At 40.8% G+C, this 13,820-nt stretch overlaps 1 protein-coding gene across 1 annotated transcript in view; it reads left to right on the forward strand.

Annotated features, from left to right (window-relative positions):
- The window catches only part of ULK4 (unc-51 like kinase 4), a 457,838-nt gene that overhangs the window by 286,374 nt on the left and 157,644 nt on the right, over nt 1–13,820 (forward strand). Inside the window, exon 32 of the mRNA XM_025212836.1 lies at nt 12,303–12,408. Within this exon, the coding sequence (XP_025068621.1) occupies nt 12,303–12,408 (106 nt within the window). The remainder of the gene's footprint in view (nt 1–12,302; nt 12,409–13,820) is intronic.

Consider the following 13,820-nt stretch of genomic DNA (forward strand, 5'->3'; position numbering starts at 1 on the left):
CCTGCTGTGAATCATAGTTATCTTTGCAAGCACTTCCTTGTCCTTTTGAGATCACTGGAATTGCTGATAGTTATAAGTGACCACACTTGTTTAGTATTTGCAGGATCAGGCCTTAATTACAAGAAATTGTCAAGAGCTGTGCAATTTAAATCCAATTTCAAACCCACTTATGTTAAGGAATGTTTGGAGCTAGGGCATAGGGCGGTGGTTTTCAACCTGTGGTCTGTGGACCCCAGGAGATCCACAGACTATGTCAAAGCGGTTCTTGAAAGATGACTATGATCAATCAAAAATATGTGAATACCCACACTTAAAATTTAAAGGGGTCTGCACCTCCATTCAAAGTTTTTTAGGGGTCCACAAATGAAAAAGGCTGAAAATAGGGGTGCAATTATAGATTTTTGGGGCCGATGCTAATAGCTGTTTTTTAAGGAGGCATATTGGCCGATACTGATCCAATTTCTGATACCAGCTTGGCAGCTTGGAGAGCTGTGTGCAGCTGGTAAGTCTGGTGTTGTGGAAGGGGAGGGGGGTGGTGGAAGGGAAAGGGCATGGTGGGGGCAGATCAAGGCCCCAATGGTGAGAGAGGAGTGGGGCTGGGGCAAGTGCTGCCCAGCCAGGGCGGGGTGGGCACAGGATGCAGCCGCAGCTCATCCAGGAGGCGCGGGGAGTGGGGCACAGTTCCTGCAGCTGCGCACTGCTTGTGCAAGAGCCACTGGTCCGATGCTTGCCTGCTTGTCCAGCAGCTTCTGCCAGTGCTCCTGCTGCTCATTGGGAGGGCATGGGGGGTGGGGGGGAGGTACGTGTACCTCCGGATCTGTGTGGGGCCAGAACTGCGCCAAGCTCTTCCTGGTGGGGTGGGGCTGGACTTACCCCTCTCCCATAGTACGTCTCTACAAAATCTAGATGTCTGCAAACAATAGCTCAAGAGGGGTGAACTGATTACTTACTTTAATTCTGAAACTTGTTACAGTACCACAACTGCACAAAAATTATTTAATACAAGCAACGTGACCAAGAGTTTGTTAACAGGTATTATTTATCATTAAAAAGGGGGAATCATCTTTTTTATTTTTATTGCTTTTATTATGTTTTATTTACAAATGAAAACTAATTGATCATTTTTCTCTCCTTTACTGGTGCTCTTGTACAGTATACAGTTTGCTTGAAGTGGATTGGTTTGTCTTTCTAAACATGAAAGAGAGACGCTCTCAAGGGGCATTAATGCTGGCTGTTTTACTCTTCAGCACTTCTGCCAGCCAGTTCATTGTGGGCTTCAGCCCACTCCCTGCCTTGAGGCATGATGCCTTGATACCAGCTAGGTGAAAACATTGTTTTCTGCTGCAGGAATAAGCTGAAAAAGGGTGGATAATAAATTTGCTATAAGAACATTGTAGCATTTGTATTTTAAATAGTGGAAATGGAATGTAAAGCTGAGAGGTGATACAAGCAGGCTGCTTGATTAGGGCATTCTTTTATGGATTAAAATATCTGCATGCTGTGTTTTTATTCAACTTCATTTTTCATAATAGCAATAATTAGCAAGATTCAGAATATTTCCTGAGAATTAATGAATAGGTGAGGGAGTGATGGCTTGGAACACAGCCTTGTAAAAAATGTTGCCAAGAAAACTAAGAACAGATTATGCACCAACTCTTTCTTCCTCTTTTAGATATTCCCTAAGGGAGGTGCCAGTTTATATTTTTGCACTCTGCTGTGGGTGGAACCTTTCCTTTCAACCATTCCTAGGGTGTGTGTAGATGAAATGGGATTTTAAAAAAACACCGCTTCAATTTAGGGTTGATTAAACCCCCATGTCGTGCACATACCTTACTTGCCTCTCCAGCAGGGAGAGGAGGGCAAGCTGTCCCTGGGCTGTGTGGGGGGATAATGCTTCCCTCTGCAGCAGCGGCGCCCCCCCACCCCCAGGCGGCACCTGCCTGCAGTCACCCGGCTCAGGCAGTCCCAGGGGGCATTGCCCAGGCTGCTGCCAGGCTGCCTGCAGGGCTTTCTGCAGAGCCATGGAGCTGCACAGCCTGGTGCTTCATTCCATAGTTGTAGGGGCAGCAAACTAAAACTCTTTGAAGGAGTTTTAGTTTGCTGTGCCCCAAGTCATTTAAGGCACATTACACCACCGAATTTCCTACAGCAACTGGAATGAATGCGCAATACGCCGCTGCCGTGTGCAAACACCAACACCATTAAAGTGGTGAAAAAGCATTTAGCCTGCTTTAAAGTGTCGTGTGCACACACTCCCCTAGACTGAAATAGCAGCCCCCGGCTGCCAATGATGTTAATGACACAAGCTCTGTTTGTTTCAGCCATGGTTGCTGTTTTTTTCATTGCACAGTTGGGCAGGTATAAATTAATTTTAATGGCACTGAAACAGTATCTTAAAAATAATGTTTGTTTGGTTTTTTAATTCCTCAAAAGTGTAAAGCAATGGGTACGAACAGCAAAAGACTTTAGCGCATAGTTAACTTTTCCCCAAACTTTCCTTGCCAACTTTTATAATTCTCATTGGCCCAACTATTCTATCTGTGACAGGGAGAATCAAACCAGGAATTTAGACCTGGGTCTTGCACTCCAGAGGGTGCTATAGTTGCTGAGCAGTAATCAGTCTCTCTTTTTCTCTCTTTGACCAAGTGTTTTATTTATGTATAATTCTCCAAAGGGAGAAATAGAGAGATAAGGGAACAGCTCCATTGGGGAACAGAAAGGGACATACCCATACCAAAAAACTCTCCAGATGAGTTATTTTCCTGATAAATCAGCATTTTCCAATAATTAAATATTCTGGATTTCATCATTGGATCAGCCTCTACACCTGTAGGGTAACCAGAGAAGCCAACTTGTTAAAAAGTCAAAAGAAATCTGGAACAAAAGATGTTAACTAGTCATAACAATCAATATCTGCAATGCTTCAGTTGTTTTTAACAAATGGTTCCTCATTTCCAGTGCAGAAATAGGTCTGAGTAGTAAGACTTTTGATACTGGAATTTAACCAATGTAAAGACTAATTTTTAGCTCCTAACTTCTTTGTAAATTGATATCAGGGACTCTCCAGGCAACTAAGAAATTATCATATTAAACATGTACCTACTAGTGTATTGGAACCAGATGCTTTCTTTGAGCTTTGTTGTTTTGAAGCAAGCCAACTCCCTTGCTTTTGGGATCTTCTTTGATGCTGAAAAAGTTATGCCACAGTGTGTGTATCTACATGAGACACTTACTGCGGATTAGCCTAACACTGTGCAGTTGTGTGATGGTTAAAAACTGTGCTAATAGCCTACTGTGCCGTGTTACTAGGCTAATGCGCAGTATGCATCACAAAATAACCATGCACTGGCACTACTGCTCAGTAACTAGTTACTGCACATTCAGTTAGTACTTTATTAAGCAAGTACTAAACTAAATGTGCAGTATTTCAGGCGCATTAATGAACGTGTAGGTGCACCCAGTGAGAGCCATCTCCATAAGGCCTTCCTCAGGATTTCTCCATCAAATACATCTAGGCTCTTCCTTTGAGGACATATTGAGGCACCTTTTGGCTTCCCTGTAGCAAAAGAGAACCACTAGAGAAGCAATAGCACTAGCAAAAGAGAAGTTCTGAGGAATTTTCAGTGCCAGAATACTTGGCCCTGTGCTTGGGGATGAATAAACAACTTTGAGTCTTGGGAACTTGTTGCTGAACTGTCTTGCAGTTACCTCTGTAAGAAGAATGGGTTGAAGCAGTAAGGTTTATTCTGCTTTTAACCATATTCAAGAAGAACAAACTTGATCTCTAGCCTCATACAAAAATTATATACCACTAGTGACATCTGAGTTCCAGCTGAATCGGACCATTAATTTCCTTGTGATCTTGCCAAAACCTCATTCACAGCCTCTGGAAATTAAACTCTATAACCTTGGTGTCAGTAGGGCTTCTGCATCTCTAGGACTATAGCAAAAAGCAAGAGCATTTGTTTAAATAGTTTATTCTTGGTAAACTGAATTATTTTCAATGATTCTACTCTCTGAATTAGCTGTCAGTACTTGAGGATCTTAGCTCACTCTAGCATAGGGGTGGCCAATCTGTAGCATGGGCATAAGTGGCATGGGGAGTCTGTGTGTGGTGGGTAGCAGACTGAGGAGGGGTCAGGCAACACAATGACAGATAGGGCAAGAGGCAGAAAGAGTAACAGATGGGACGGGAAGCACAGGGCATGGAGCAGAAAGCAGAGCAGGAAATTGGATGGGCTACACAGGACAGAAAGCACAGAGCAGAACAGGTTGGGCAAGGAGCAGAAATCAGAGCATCAGACTAGACAAGGAATGGAGATAGGAGTGGCACTTGGGAAGGGTGTGGGACTAATTTGTGCCACAGGGTGCTTAAAAGTTTGGCCTCCACTGCTCTAGCAGCCATAGAACATGACTGAGGGCATGTCTACATTGTGTCTCCATCTTAAAATTCTGTAGGGTTTCTGCCTAGAATTCTGAACATGCTCAGCTTTATTTTTGCTATAACATCTAATGCTGATATTTACTTTGGTACAGCAGTTCTGCAGTGTTTATTAAGTGGAACACCTTTTGAGGGTTTGACTGCTGTCTAGTCTTACATGTGATGGAATATTTAGCAGTCACCTCAAACAAGGAAATACAGTTTCCTTCGTAAATTTGGTTTAGTAGTATTCTCTTTATTTACAGGTCCAGGTTTTTCTATAGCGTTCTACTCTCTGAATGACTGTAGTTTAGCAGAAGGAAATAAGAATGGGGCCATATGATCCATGTAGTTCCTTAATTCTAAATATTTGGTTTGTGAAGGAGACATTCATTTGCTCCCAGCTCAAACCACTTGTCTAGAAGACCACCAAAGCTCATCTTTTCTAGGGGCACATTGCAGAGATGTTGACGAAAAAGAGGCAACATTCCTAAGATGCCAGTTTCTACAAGTATCCGCCCCCATCCCATGCCATCCCTGCCTCTCTAAGTATAGTTTGTTTATTGAGGCAAGAAGGCAACTGTAGAGATTTCAGGTGTAAAGAGAACACAAGGGGAATGGTTGCCAGGGCTCTGTTTGAAATCTGCATCATGCAACCAGGACAGGAGTTCAGGGAGTACATTCACTGATGGCTGGAATGAATACTTCTAGAAGAAAGAGGAAAATGCTATGGTCAGGTGTGGAAAAAAATAAGGGAGTGAGGTTTTCAGTGGCCAGTTGGAATGGCTTTAGAGGCTCTTGAGGCCCTAAGTATTTTTCATGCATATTGCTCTTAAGCGGTCGCACTGAATTACTGGTTTTTTTAAATGTTTGAAGCTTGATACTCTTCCCATCACTAAGTTTCAAGGACTGTTCTAAATTCTCTAACAGAAATTTTAGTGAAAGGTGTATGACACTTGCACTCCCCTATGTGGGTTCAATATATGAATGCTGTGATACATCCAATAATTAGAATTCCCATGATTACTTCTGAACTGGATTGCCAGAATGGTAGATGCTTCCTTTATTGTATGACCAATGTCATACTGTAATCCTTGAAATGTTGGGTTTACTAGAACTGAACATATGAATAATGGTGATTTTTGAAAGAGTGATCAGCGTTTTGTTTACTTTTTTAGAAAATACAAAGTATTTAAAATAAAATGTTGTCTGTCCTGTGCTAGATCCTCTACAGATACAGTATTGTTACATTAATATCATAAGTTATATTAATTGATTTCAAGTTTTGTAAACACTACATTTATAGATTAAAAAGAACAAAACTATAAGAGCATGATTGGTCAATTTATGTACAGAATCCCTATGCAGAATCCCTTTTATTCAGTTGGCTTTCTCTTCTGATTTGAAAAACTGTACACATGCCTATCGTGAATGTCAATTACAGTATTCTAATGATATCATACTTTTCCACTTAGGAGTAACTATAACCACATTTTTCTTTTCCTAGCTGATATACACTGAAAGACAGAATAAAACATGCCCGGTAGACTATTAAGCTGCATTTTTGTCAGGTATTTTTGATATAGTCATAACATTGATACCGTCTTGGCTATAACATACCAAAAGAACTTTAAAAAAATCACCTTTATGTCAAGAATAGTTTGAATATATTTCATTTGTGTAGTACTTTTATATCAGTGGGTTTATTGCACAAAATATCACAATATCTAGGTCTGTCACCTTAATTATCCTACTCGGGTTCATAGATCATGTATAGGCTTGAGAAGGAGAGCCCCTAAAATAATTACAGTAGAATGAGTGAAAGAGAATTACTGTGTGAAATGTCATGGTATCCTGTGATTTAATTACAGCATATCTCTGAAGTTAATCCTTAGAGAATTTTTTATTTTCCAGACTTTCAGCCAAATGAATAATTAGGAGGGCATGCATGCACATGTTATGTTCAGTCTCCTAATGGTTAACTTTTATCACAATTTCAGTCCAATTTCAATGTTACCAAAAAGGTAGTTCAAATGTTGTATTCTGGATGTGTTCTTTTAAACTCTGATACACTGAAAGGAAGAAAAATGGTTATTACTCAGTGTATACAATAGCATCTTGCTGAGGTGCATATTCCCACCTTGCTAATTCAAGCCTGCTTACTTGACTGGTTTTAAAACACTCTGAGTGATTTCTTTCATTAACACACAACCCTTCAAAATTAGAATAAAAAGTTTAATGGCCTAAATACATTGTAGTACTGTTTGAAAAGCTGATTTATCTCTTCTCCTTCTCTCTCTCTCTCTCTCTCTCTCTCTCTCTCTCTCTCTTTTTACTAGTATTTCCTTGTTATGCCCTTGGTATTTCATAGCTGTCCTGTTTAAGCACTGAAGCAATTAGTTTTGAGAAGGCTGATTCTTCAGGGTCCAGTGCTTTCCTGCCTTTCATTTGCTGAAGCTGTACATTTTAATGAAGTTGTTTCATCTGTGTTGCCAAACACTAGAATTTTGCTGCTTCAATTCTAATTATCTCTGCTGCTGAATGCTATGTTTTATTAAAGCTGTCAAGTGCACTGTTCATTAAATGTCCACAGTCTGTAGTGTTGTGCACACAAATTCGATCAGCTTTGCTCACTGATGGATTATGAAGAAGTGAAACCTTTTTTTACATAAACCTTAAAAAGCTAGTGCAACAGACATCAGTGATGTCTAAGGTAGGTAAAGGCATACCTGTGTCTTCTTGAAACCTAGTATCTTACCACAAGCCATTTTCTACACATGTATTACAATGCCTGTCATCTAGCTGAGAACATTGTTTTGCTCCAAGACAGACATCTAGAACATGATTTTATTCATTAAGAGACTATTTTTCTGCCTCATGATACCTAAAATTATATCCTGTAGTCTGGAATTCTATATCTTATAGTATGATAAGTTTCTTAAAGTACTGCTTTAGTGTAAGCAAATGCATCTCTGCAAGAGTCTTCCATTAAAGGGTTGTGTAATAAAGCTGATTGATTTCCACTAAAAGAAATATGACTCATCTAAATGCTGCTAACCTTGTGTGTCCAAACACTGCAGTGCTGCACAACTACCAGCTTCTCCGTTACACTTGTATATTTTATTACAAGATGTTTATCCCAAAAACATGGTGCACTGGTCTCTAAAATGACAAATTTATTGGACTTTCACAAAAAAAAAAGAAAGCATAATCTATCATAGGCAGGATTATTTTACTAGCTTTGCAGGGTTTTTTTCCATAAGAAAAAGTTTTCTGCAGTCTATATAATTAATTTTTTATTCAATAACATATATACTCATATTAGTATTTATTAATCAATTGAGCTCCAAACACACTTTAAGAAGACTAATTAGATGATGACAGCCTATCAGATGTACATTTATCTTGTTGATATATTGAAAATCTGTTTTTCTTAAAATTCAGCTATTTAAAAGAATTGACTTCAGGGTTGTTTTGCAGTAACGTAGCCATATGGCATCACTTTTCTGTTTCAGGCACTTTATTTTTCTTTAAAGAAAATGACAGTTATATTATCCAGCATTACATTTAGATGCATTAGCCTATATTTTAGGCTTTGATGTAAATAAACTTATATTGTGCCTTTCATAGACATCACAAATTATATGTCAATATGGCATGTAAGACAAATACAACTTTTGATCTAAATGCATATTTATTTAAATGTTGGGAAGGGAATTACAGCACTGTAGCAGAATGTAAGGTCCCACACAGAAGACATGTGTAGAATGTCCCACACAGAAGGCACTATAGAAAGACATGGCGTCTAGGACTGGTACTTTTACCTATACCAGGCTTCACAGAAGACAGTGTTTGATCTTGTTTATATATAATGTCCTATCTGATGTGCCTCAGAGTAATTATGAAAAGTGATAATAGCATTCAACTTAATTTTCTTATTTAATAAATAAAAGGTAAAGTATCTTTTCCCAAAGGAACTGTGCATTTGTCTTACTGGAACTTTCTCTTCAAGCAAATGCTTTGTTAGTATGATTCACTAATATATATGGTTCTTTTAGCATCCTCTTCACTGTAGTAGCCGAGTGCATTAATACTCTTTAATGTATGGCATTACAGATGGGCCCAAAATTAACTAGACAATTTAAGGAAAGAGGTCCAGAATTATGAGTTACCCACTAAAATTCCCAATCACTAATCATATCCAGAGACTCAGATAATCCCCATTTATTCTAAATGCTATAAACATGGTATGAAGTGTAGGTAAGAGAGAGGTTCTCTCAAATAGCAAGGGCTCCATTCATGGTGTGCTTTACAGATTAGAGACCCTGTCTTGAGCTGCACTTAAAAGATGAATAGGTAGAAATTCCAGGGGGGGGGGGGGGGACTTGTGACAGCTGCTATCTAATAATCAAGAAATTGCATTCTGCGCCAGCTGTAACATTTAAGTGGTCATCGAGGAGATCCTGTAGTGGGGTGGGTTGCCATTAGTGTGTGTAAAAACAGACCTGAGAGAGAAGAACAAAAGTAACTGCCAGAGAAATAGGTGTGTGTATAAGATGCTCTTGGATGCCAACAGCAGTTGGAATTCCAAAGGAAGACCGGTCTCAGAACTCCACTGAACTGTGAACTTTGTAGAAAAAGTTTGCTTGTGAACCCTATTTGATGGTGTCTGTGAGCATCCTTGCTGTATCCTTAAAGTATTTACCATGGCTTTAAGAATAAATCTTCCGTTTTGTACAGATAGAGACTTGGGCTGCATACGCACGTTCAGATGATCCAAGAACATTCTTCTGGGTTTGTTTTCCTGATAGAAAAATTTACCTGGTGACCCCTGGGTAGACATTTGATCACTGAGACCCTGAGGAGCAGAAAACTTGCAGTGTTGATGCTACACAGCTGGGGGAGGGGAAAGGGGGAGGGGCTGTGTTCACATCTCAGCATGCTCTGCAGGCTCCCTCATTCTTCCTGGTGACAGATGGCATCAAGGGAAAGGAAAGCTATGATTGGCTGACTCAAACTGCTCAGGATCAGTCTGTGTCTTTCTGCAGCACTATGTGGGGACTGTGAAAGAGGCATGGTTTGCTCACTGCTTGGCTAGAGCAGTAGAGTCTAGCAAGTGATTCAGATGTTGGGGGGAGGGAGAAAAGCACCCTGGGATGCTGGAGGACTGTGCTGTGGCTTCTCTCAGAAGGGAACATGTACAGACATTCGCTTTCCTAGGAGAAACTCTCCTGGGAGTGATCTAACCCTGTTTGTTTCTGGGTTATTTTTCTCCCCAAGTGGCCATTTTTTGCTATGGAAGAAAAATCTTGAACATTTGTACACTTGTGTTTTCTAATGGGCTATTAGAAACTTCCCAGTAGAAACTGAATGTCTGTACATGGCCTCAGACTCACATCCAGGTCCAGGCATCAGGTAGAATGTGGGCATAATAGATGCTACCTCATCTGGTTTTGATAAAATGAGCTGCGCAACTGTACCAGCAATGCTGTAATCTGCATTTGTATTAATGCCGTAACCCTACCTTGTGTTTGAATTTCAACACATTATTGAAGAACAAAGCTGCATAGAGTAATTTAGAAGCCTGGAGAGTAGTTGCCCTCCTCTGAAGAAGAGCAGCAGATGGGAAGAGCATGGAGGTGACTGAAATATATTAGAATGTTCCATGATATGTTTAATACTAATATAAAAAGGGCTTAGTCCATTTTTCTGTCTCTCCGTAATGCTCTTGGAGCACTCTGATTTAGTTACTGAAACAACCAAGCTCCAAGAGCTTTCCGGACAGGAGGCGACTGCGAAGTGCCACCATGACAGCATACCACTGGCTCACCTTTCCCTCCCTGGCCCTGCTCCCTGGAGGTGGTAACAATGGAGCAGATGGAGGGGGGTGGGGGCGGTGAAGCCAGCACTGCTGGCCTTGCCTGCCCCCTTCCTCCTCAGCCCTGCTCCCTGGAGGTGGCAACAACGGAGTAGATGGAGTGTGGGGGGGCGATGAAGCCAGCACTGCTGGCCTTGCCTGCCCCCTTCCTCCTCAGCCCTGCTCCCTGGAGGTGGTGGCAACAAAGTGGAGGAGTGAAGCCAGCACCTCTGGCCTCGCTTCCCCCGCCCGCTCTCTCTCCTACCGGCCTGCTCCCTGGAGGCGGTGGCAGTGTGGTCTGCTGGTTGAGTGGGGCAGAGATGACATCGGGGCAAGCTTCCTCCCCACCCTGCTCCTAGGAGGCGGCGACGCTCCATCCCTACCCACTCCCCTCCCTATTGTTCCCAATGGGCAGTTGACTAGTATGGTGATATAGATTTAATTTTAAAGATTAATTTTTGGTAGGAAATGCTGCATGTTGACTTTGTATACCTATTTGATTCATGTTTGGGTCTGAATACAAATTCAGCCTATCATTTCCTGAATTTCCTATTGAGGTTTAAATATTTAAGCAGCCCCTGTCACAAGCCCATACTCTTTCTATATTAGCTTTTTGTGGTATAATATATTATTATTATTTTTATTACTGTTGTGATTATGTGAAGTTCTTGATCCCACAAAAGTTCATCTCTTTCTTCAGTACAAATTGTCCTTAAGAATAGTCTGTAGTGCAGCAAAATATATTTTTTTCTTGGGGACCAAGAACATTTCCAACTTATCAGTGTAGACTCAAAAAATTCTGTTACAGCTTTGACGTATCTATCAACGAGGAGGGAGTCACACTAAGAAACATTAAATTAGATATGTGAAAATGCCTATCCTTCTTGCTTTGGAAATTGTCTTTAATATTGTATTTAAGGAAAATCTTGTTGCTGTGCATTTTTTCACAAAAAAGAAAAGTGGGATCTTAAACTAAAGCTGAATATAATGAAAATAATGAGAGGAAGAGATATAATACAGAAGAAAAATAAATCAGTTATGACTATGAGGTCCTTGGGAAGCAAATTATACTCCAGATCCAAGTATCCTGGAAGTTCAACATTATCCATTGAACGCAGTGACAAAATGTGCCTGTGAGGTTCAGATGTGAGTTTTCAGTTTAGTTCCCCTTCTCAGTTGAAATCCATTTAACCCAGAGGTATCAAACTCATGTTGCCCCACAGACAATGGGCTGAATTCGGCCCATAGACACTTTTTTTCCCCCTTTTCCTGTGACCCTCTTCGCCCTGTGCCAGATCCAGTGCATGTGATGTCTATTTCATCAGGTCTGAGACACCAGCAGCATGTGGCGCGGTGTCCTAGGTTGGCTGGGGAGGGCACTGCATGCTGCTTGGTTCCTGTAATAGCTGGAATGGGCAGTGCATGCGGCGCAGTCCAGCTGAGGCAGGTGCCATATGCAGCACAGGTCCCAGACTGGCCAGGAGTAGATGCCATGTGTAACATGCGGTACTTCCCCTCATCAGATTGTGCTGCATCTGCATTGCATGTGGCACTCCACTGGGCTGGTCCAGAACCATGCTTCTCAACCCCCTGCTTCAGCCAATCCACTACCCATGATCTATGTGATACCTGCAAGTGCCACCTGCAGCATGGGTCCTGGACCAGCTGGAGAAAGGACCATGTACAGTGTGTGTCCTGGATTGGCTGGGGTGGGTGCTGTCTGTGGCACCACGTGCCCTCCCTGTGGAGCCAGCCTGACTTGTGATGTGTAGCACCCAGGTGCAGCACCAGGGGCCTGATGACAGGGCTCCATGGGCCAGATCTGACCTGTGGGTTGTATCTATGGACACCTGATTTAAAACATTGCAAAGAGGATGTATATCAAAGTCTTGCAATCATTCTTGAATTTAAAAGTTTTTGTTAACATTTTTTTATTTGCTGCTGAATATATTACTGGAGGGAATACATTTTTCAATTTGTAGAAAAAAAATAGAAATTTTTTACGTAGTTTTATTTGTATTACAGGAGCATCAGGACAGTGTGCTGGGAAATACTATGCACAGTATAATTGCCTTATTGAATAACCTGGTTGCCAACAAAAATACAAACCTGATGTTACTTTATGAACAAGGTATGTATTTTCTATGTATTGCATCCTCCTTCCTGCATCATTTTTTGACATACTTGGTGAAGCTGGATTGCACATGCATGAGATTTTCTACTCATTGTACTTACTTCTTTACTGGTTTGTAGTCACTAGCCACACTAAAGCCAACTGGCATTCTACACATCCTCCTCCACCCTCATATTTATTTAACTCCTTTTGATTAGAAATTATAACTTTTAGAATGCTGCTTCCTAAAGGAAATGTAATTCATCAAGCAATGAAGCTTAAATTATGCCTCTGAGGCACAGACTTTCATATGGGTGGTGCAGAGTCTGGCACGCATGAACTCTGATTGCAGCTGGCCTTTGTACACATGGGATATGCGAGAAGAGGAGAGGCTGCTTGTGTTCTCCCTTCCTGTTCACATCCATGAAAGTGCTAGTTGTGGAACACTCCAATCTATTTCTTTCTTGGTTCCCCATTTCTGTATTATGAACTACACAGGGACTGCTGCACTCAGAAGGGGTTATACTGAAACTGAAAACCGATCTGCAAATAAACAACAGGCAGCCTTAGTAAGAAAATCTGTTAAAATAAAGGTCTTTGCTTAGGTTTATAAGATGAAGAAAGACACATCTGAAATTAAAGTGAATTTTTATTTTTAAATTTATCTAGGAATTTACAAGTCTTTGTAGCACAGTCTGTTTTTTGTTACTTATTTCTTCTGTGTTTGTAATTAAGTAAACAGTGCTGGAGTAACAACAGAAAATGTACAACATTGTCATTTTTCCTATAAATCACAGGCCTGAAATATTGTTATTAAAGTGCTTAACATATTTAGAAAGGATAGGCAGGGGAAAAGAGGAAGCAGGTTTGCCTTACGCATCCAGAATTAATTTCCTTTACACTAAAAGTCAAGCAAGTTGGAAGAAGCAGACATTGAAAGTCTTTAGGTGAAGATAAACGGGGAAAAGGACAGAGGAAATACCATGGTAGAAGTTTTCTCTGGACCACCAAATTAGAAGAAGATGGTTGAAGATTTGAATAAAGAGCAAAAGCATCCAAAGAGCAAGAGCCAGTAATAATGAGGAACTCTACATATATGAATGTCTCTCGGATAATAAATGTGGCAGAACACATATTCTCCAACAAGTTCTTGGAATGTACTGGAAACAACTTTTTGTTCCAGAAGGGGGAGAAAGATGGTATAGGTGGCGGATATAATTCTGAATTTTATAAGGATGAACTGGTTGAAAAACTGAAGGTAGAAGATAGTTTTGGTTGAAACTGGTTATGAAACAGTAGAAGAAATGTTAGAAATACAAGAAAAGGGTGGGCAGCAGAATAATGACCATGAGCCCCCAAAAAAGCAGACTTCATTACCTTCAGTGTTGTGGTAAGGAAGAGTCTGTGGAAAGGAAGGCTGATGGGAAAGA

This window comes from Alligator sinensis, unplaced genomic scaffold, assembly GCF_000455745.1.
Source record: "Alligator sinensis unplaced genomic scaffold, ASM45574v1 scaffold470_1, whole genome shotgun sequence".
In the NCBI taxonomy this organism is placed as follows: Eukaryota; Metazoa; Chordata; order Crocodylia; family Alligatoridae; genus Alligator; species Alligator sinensis.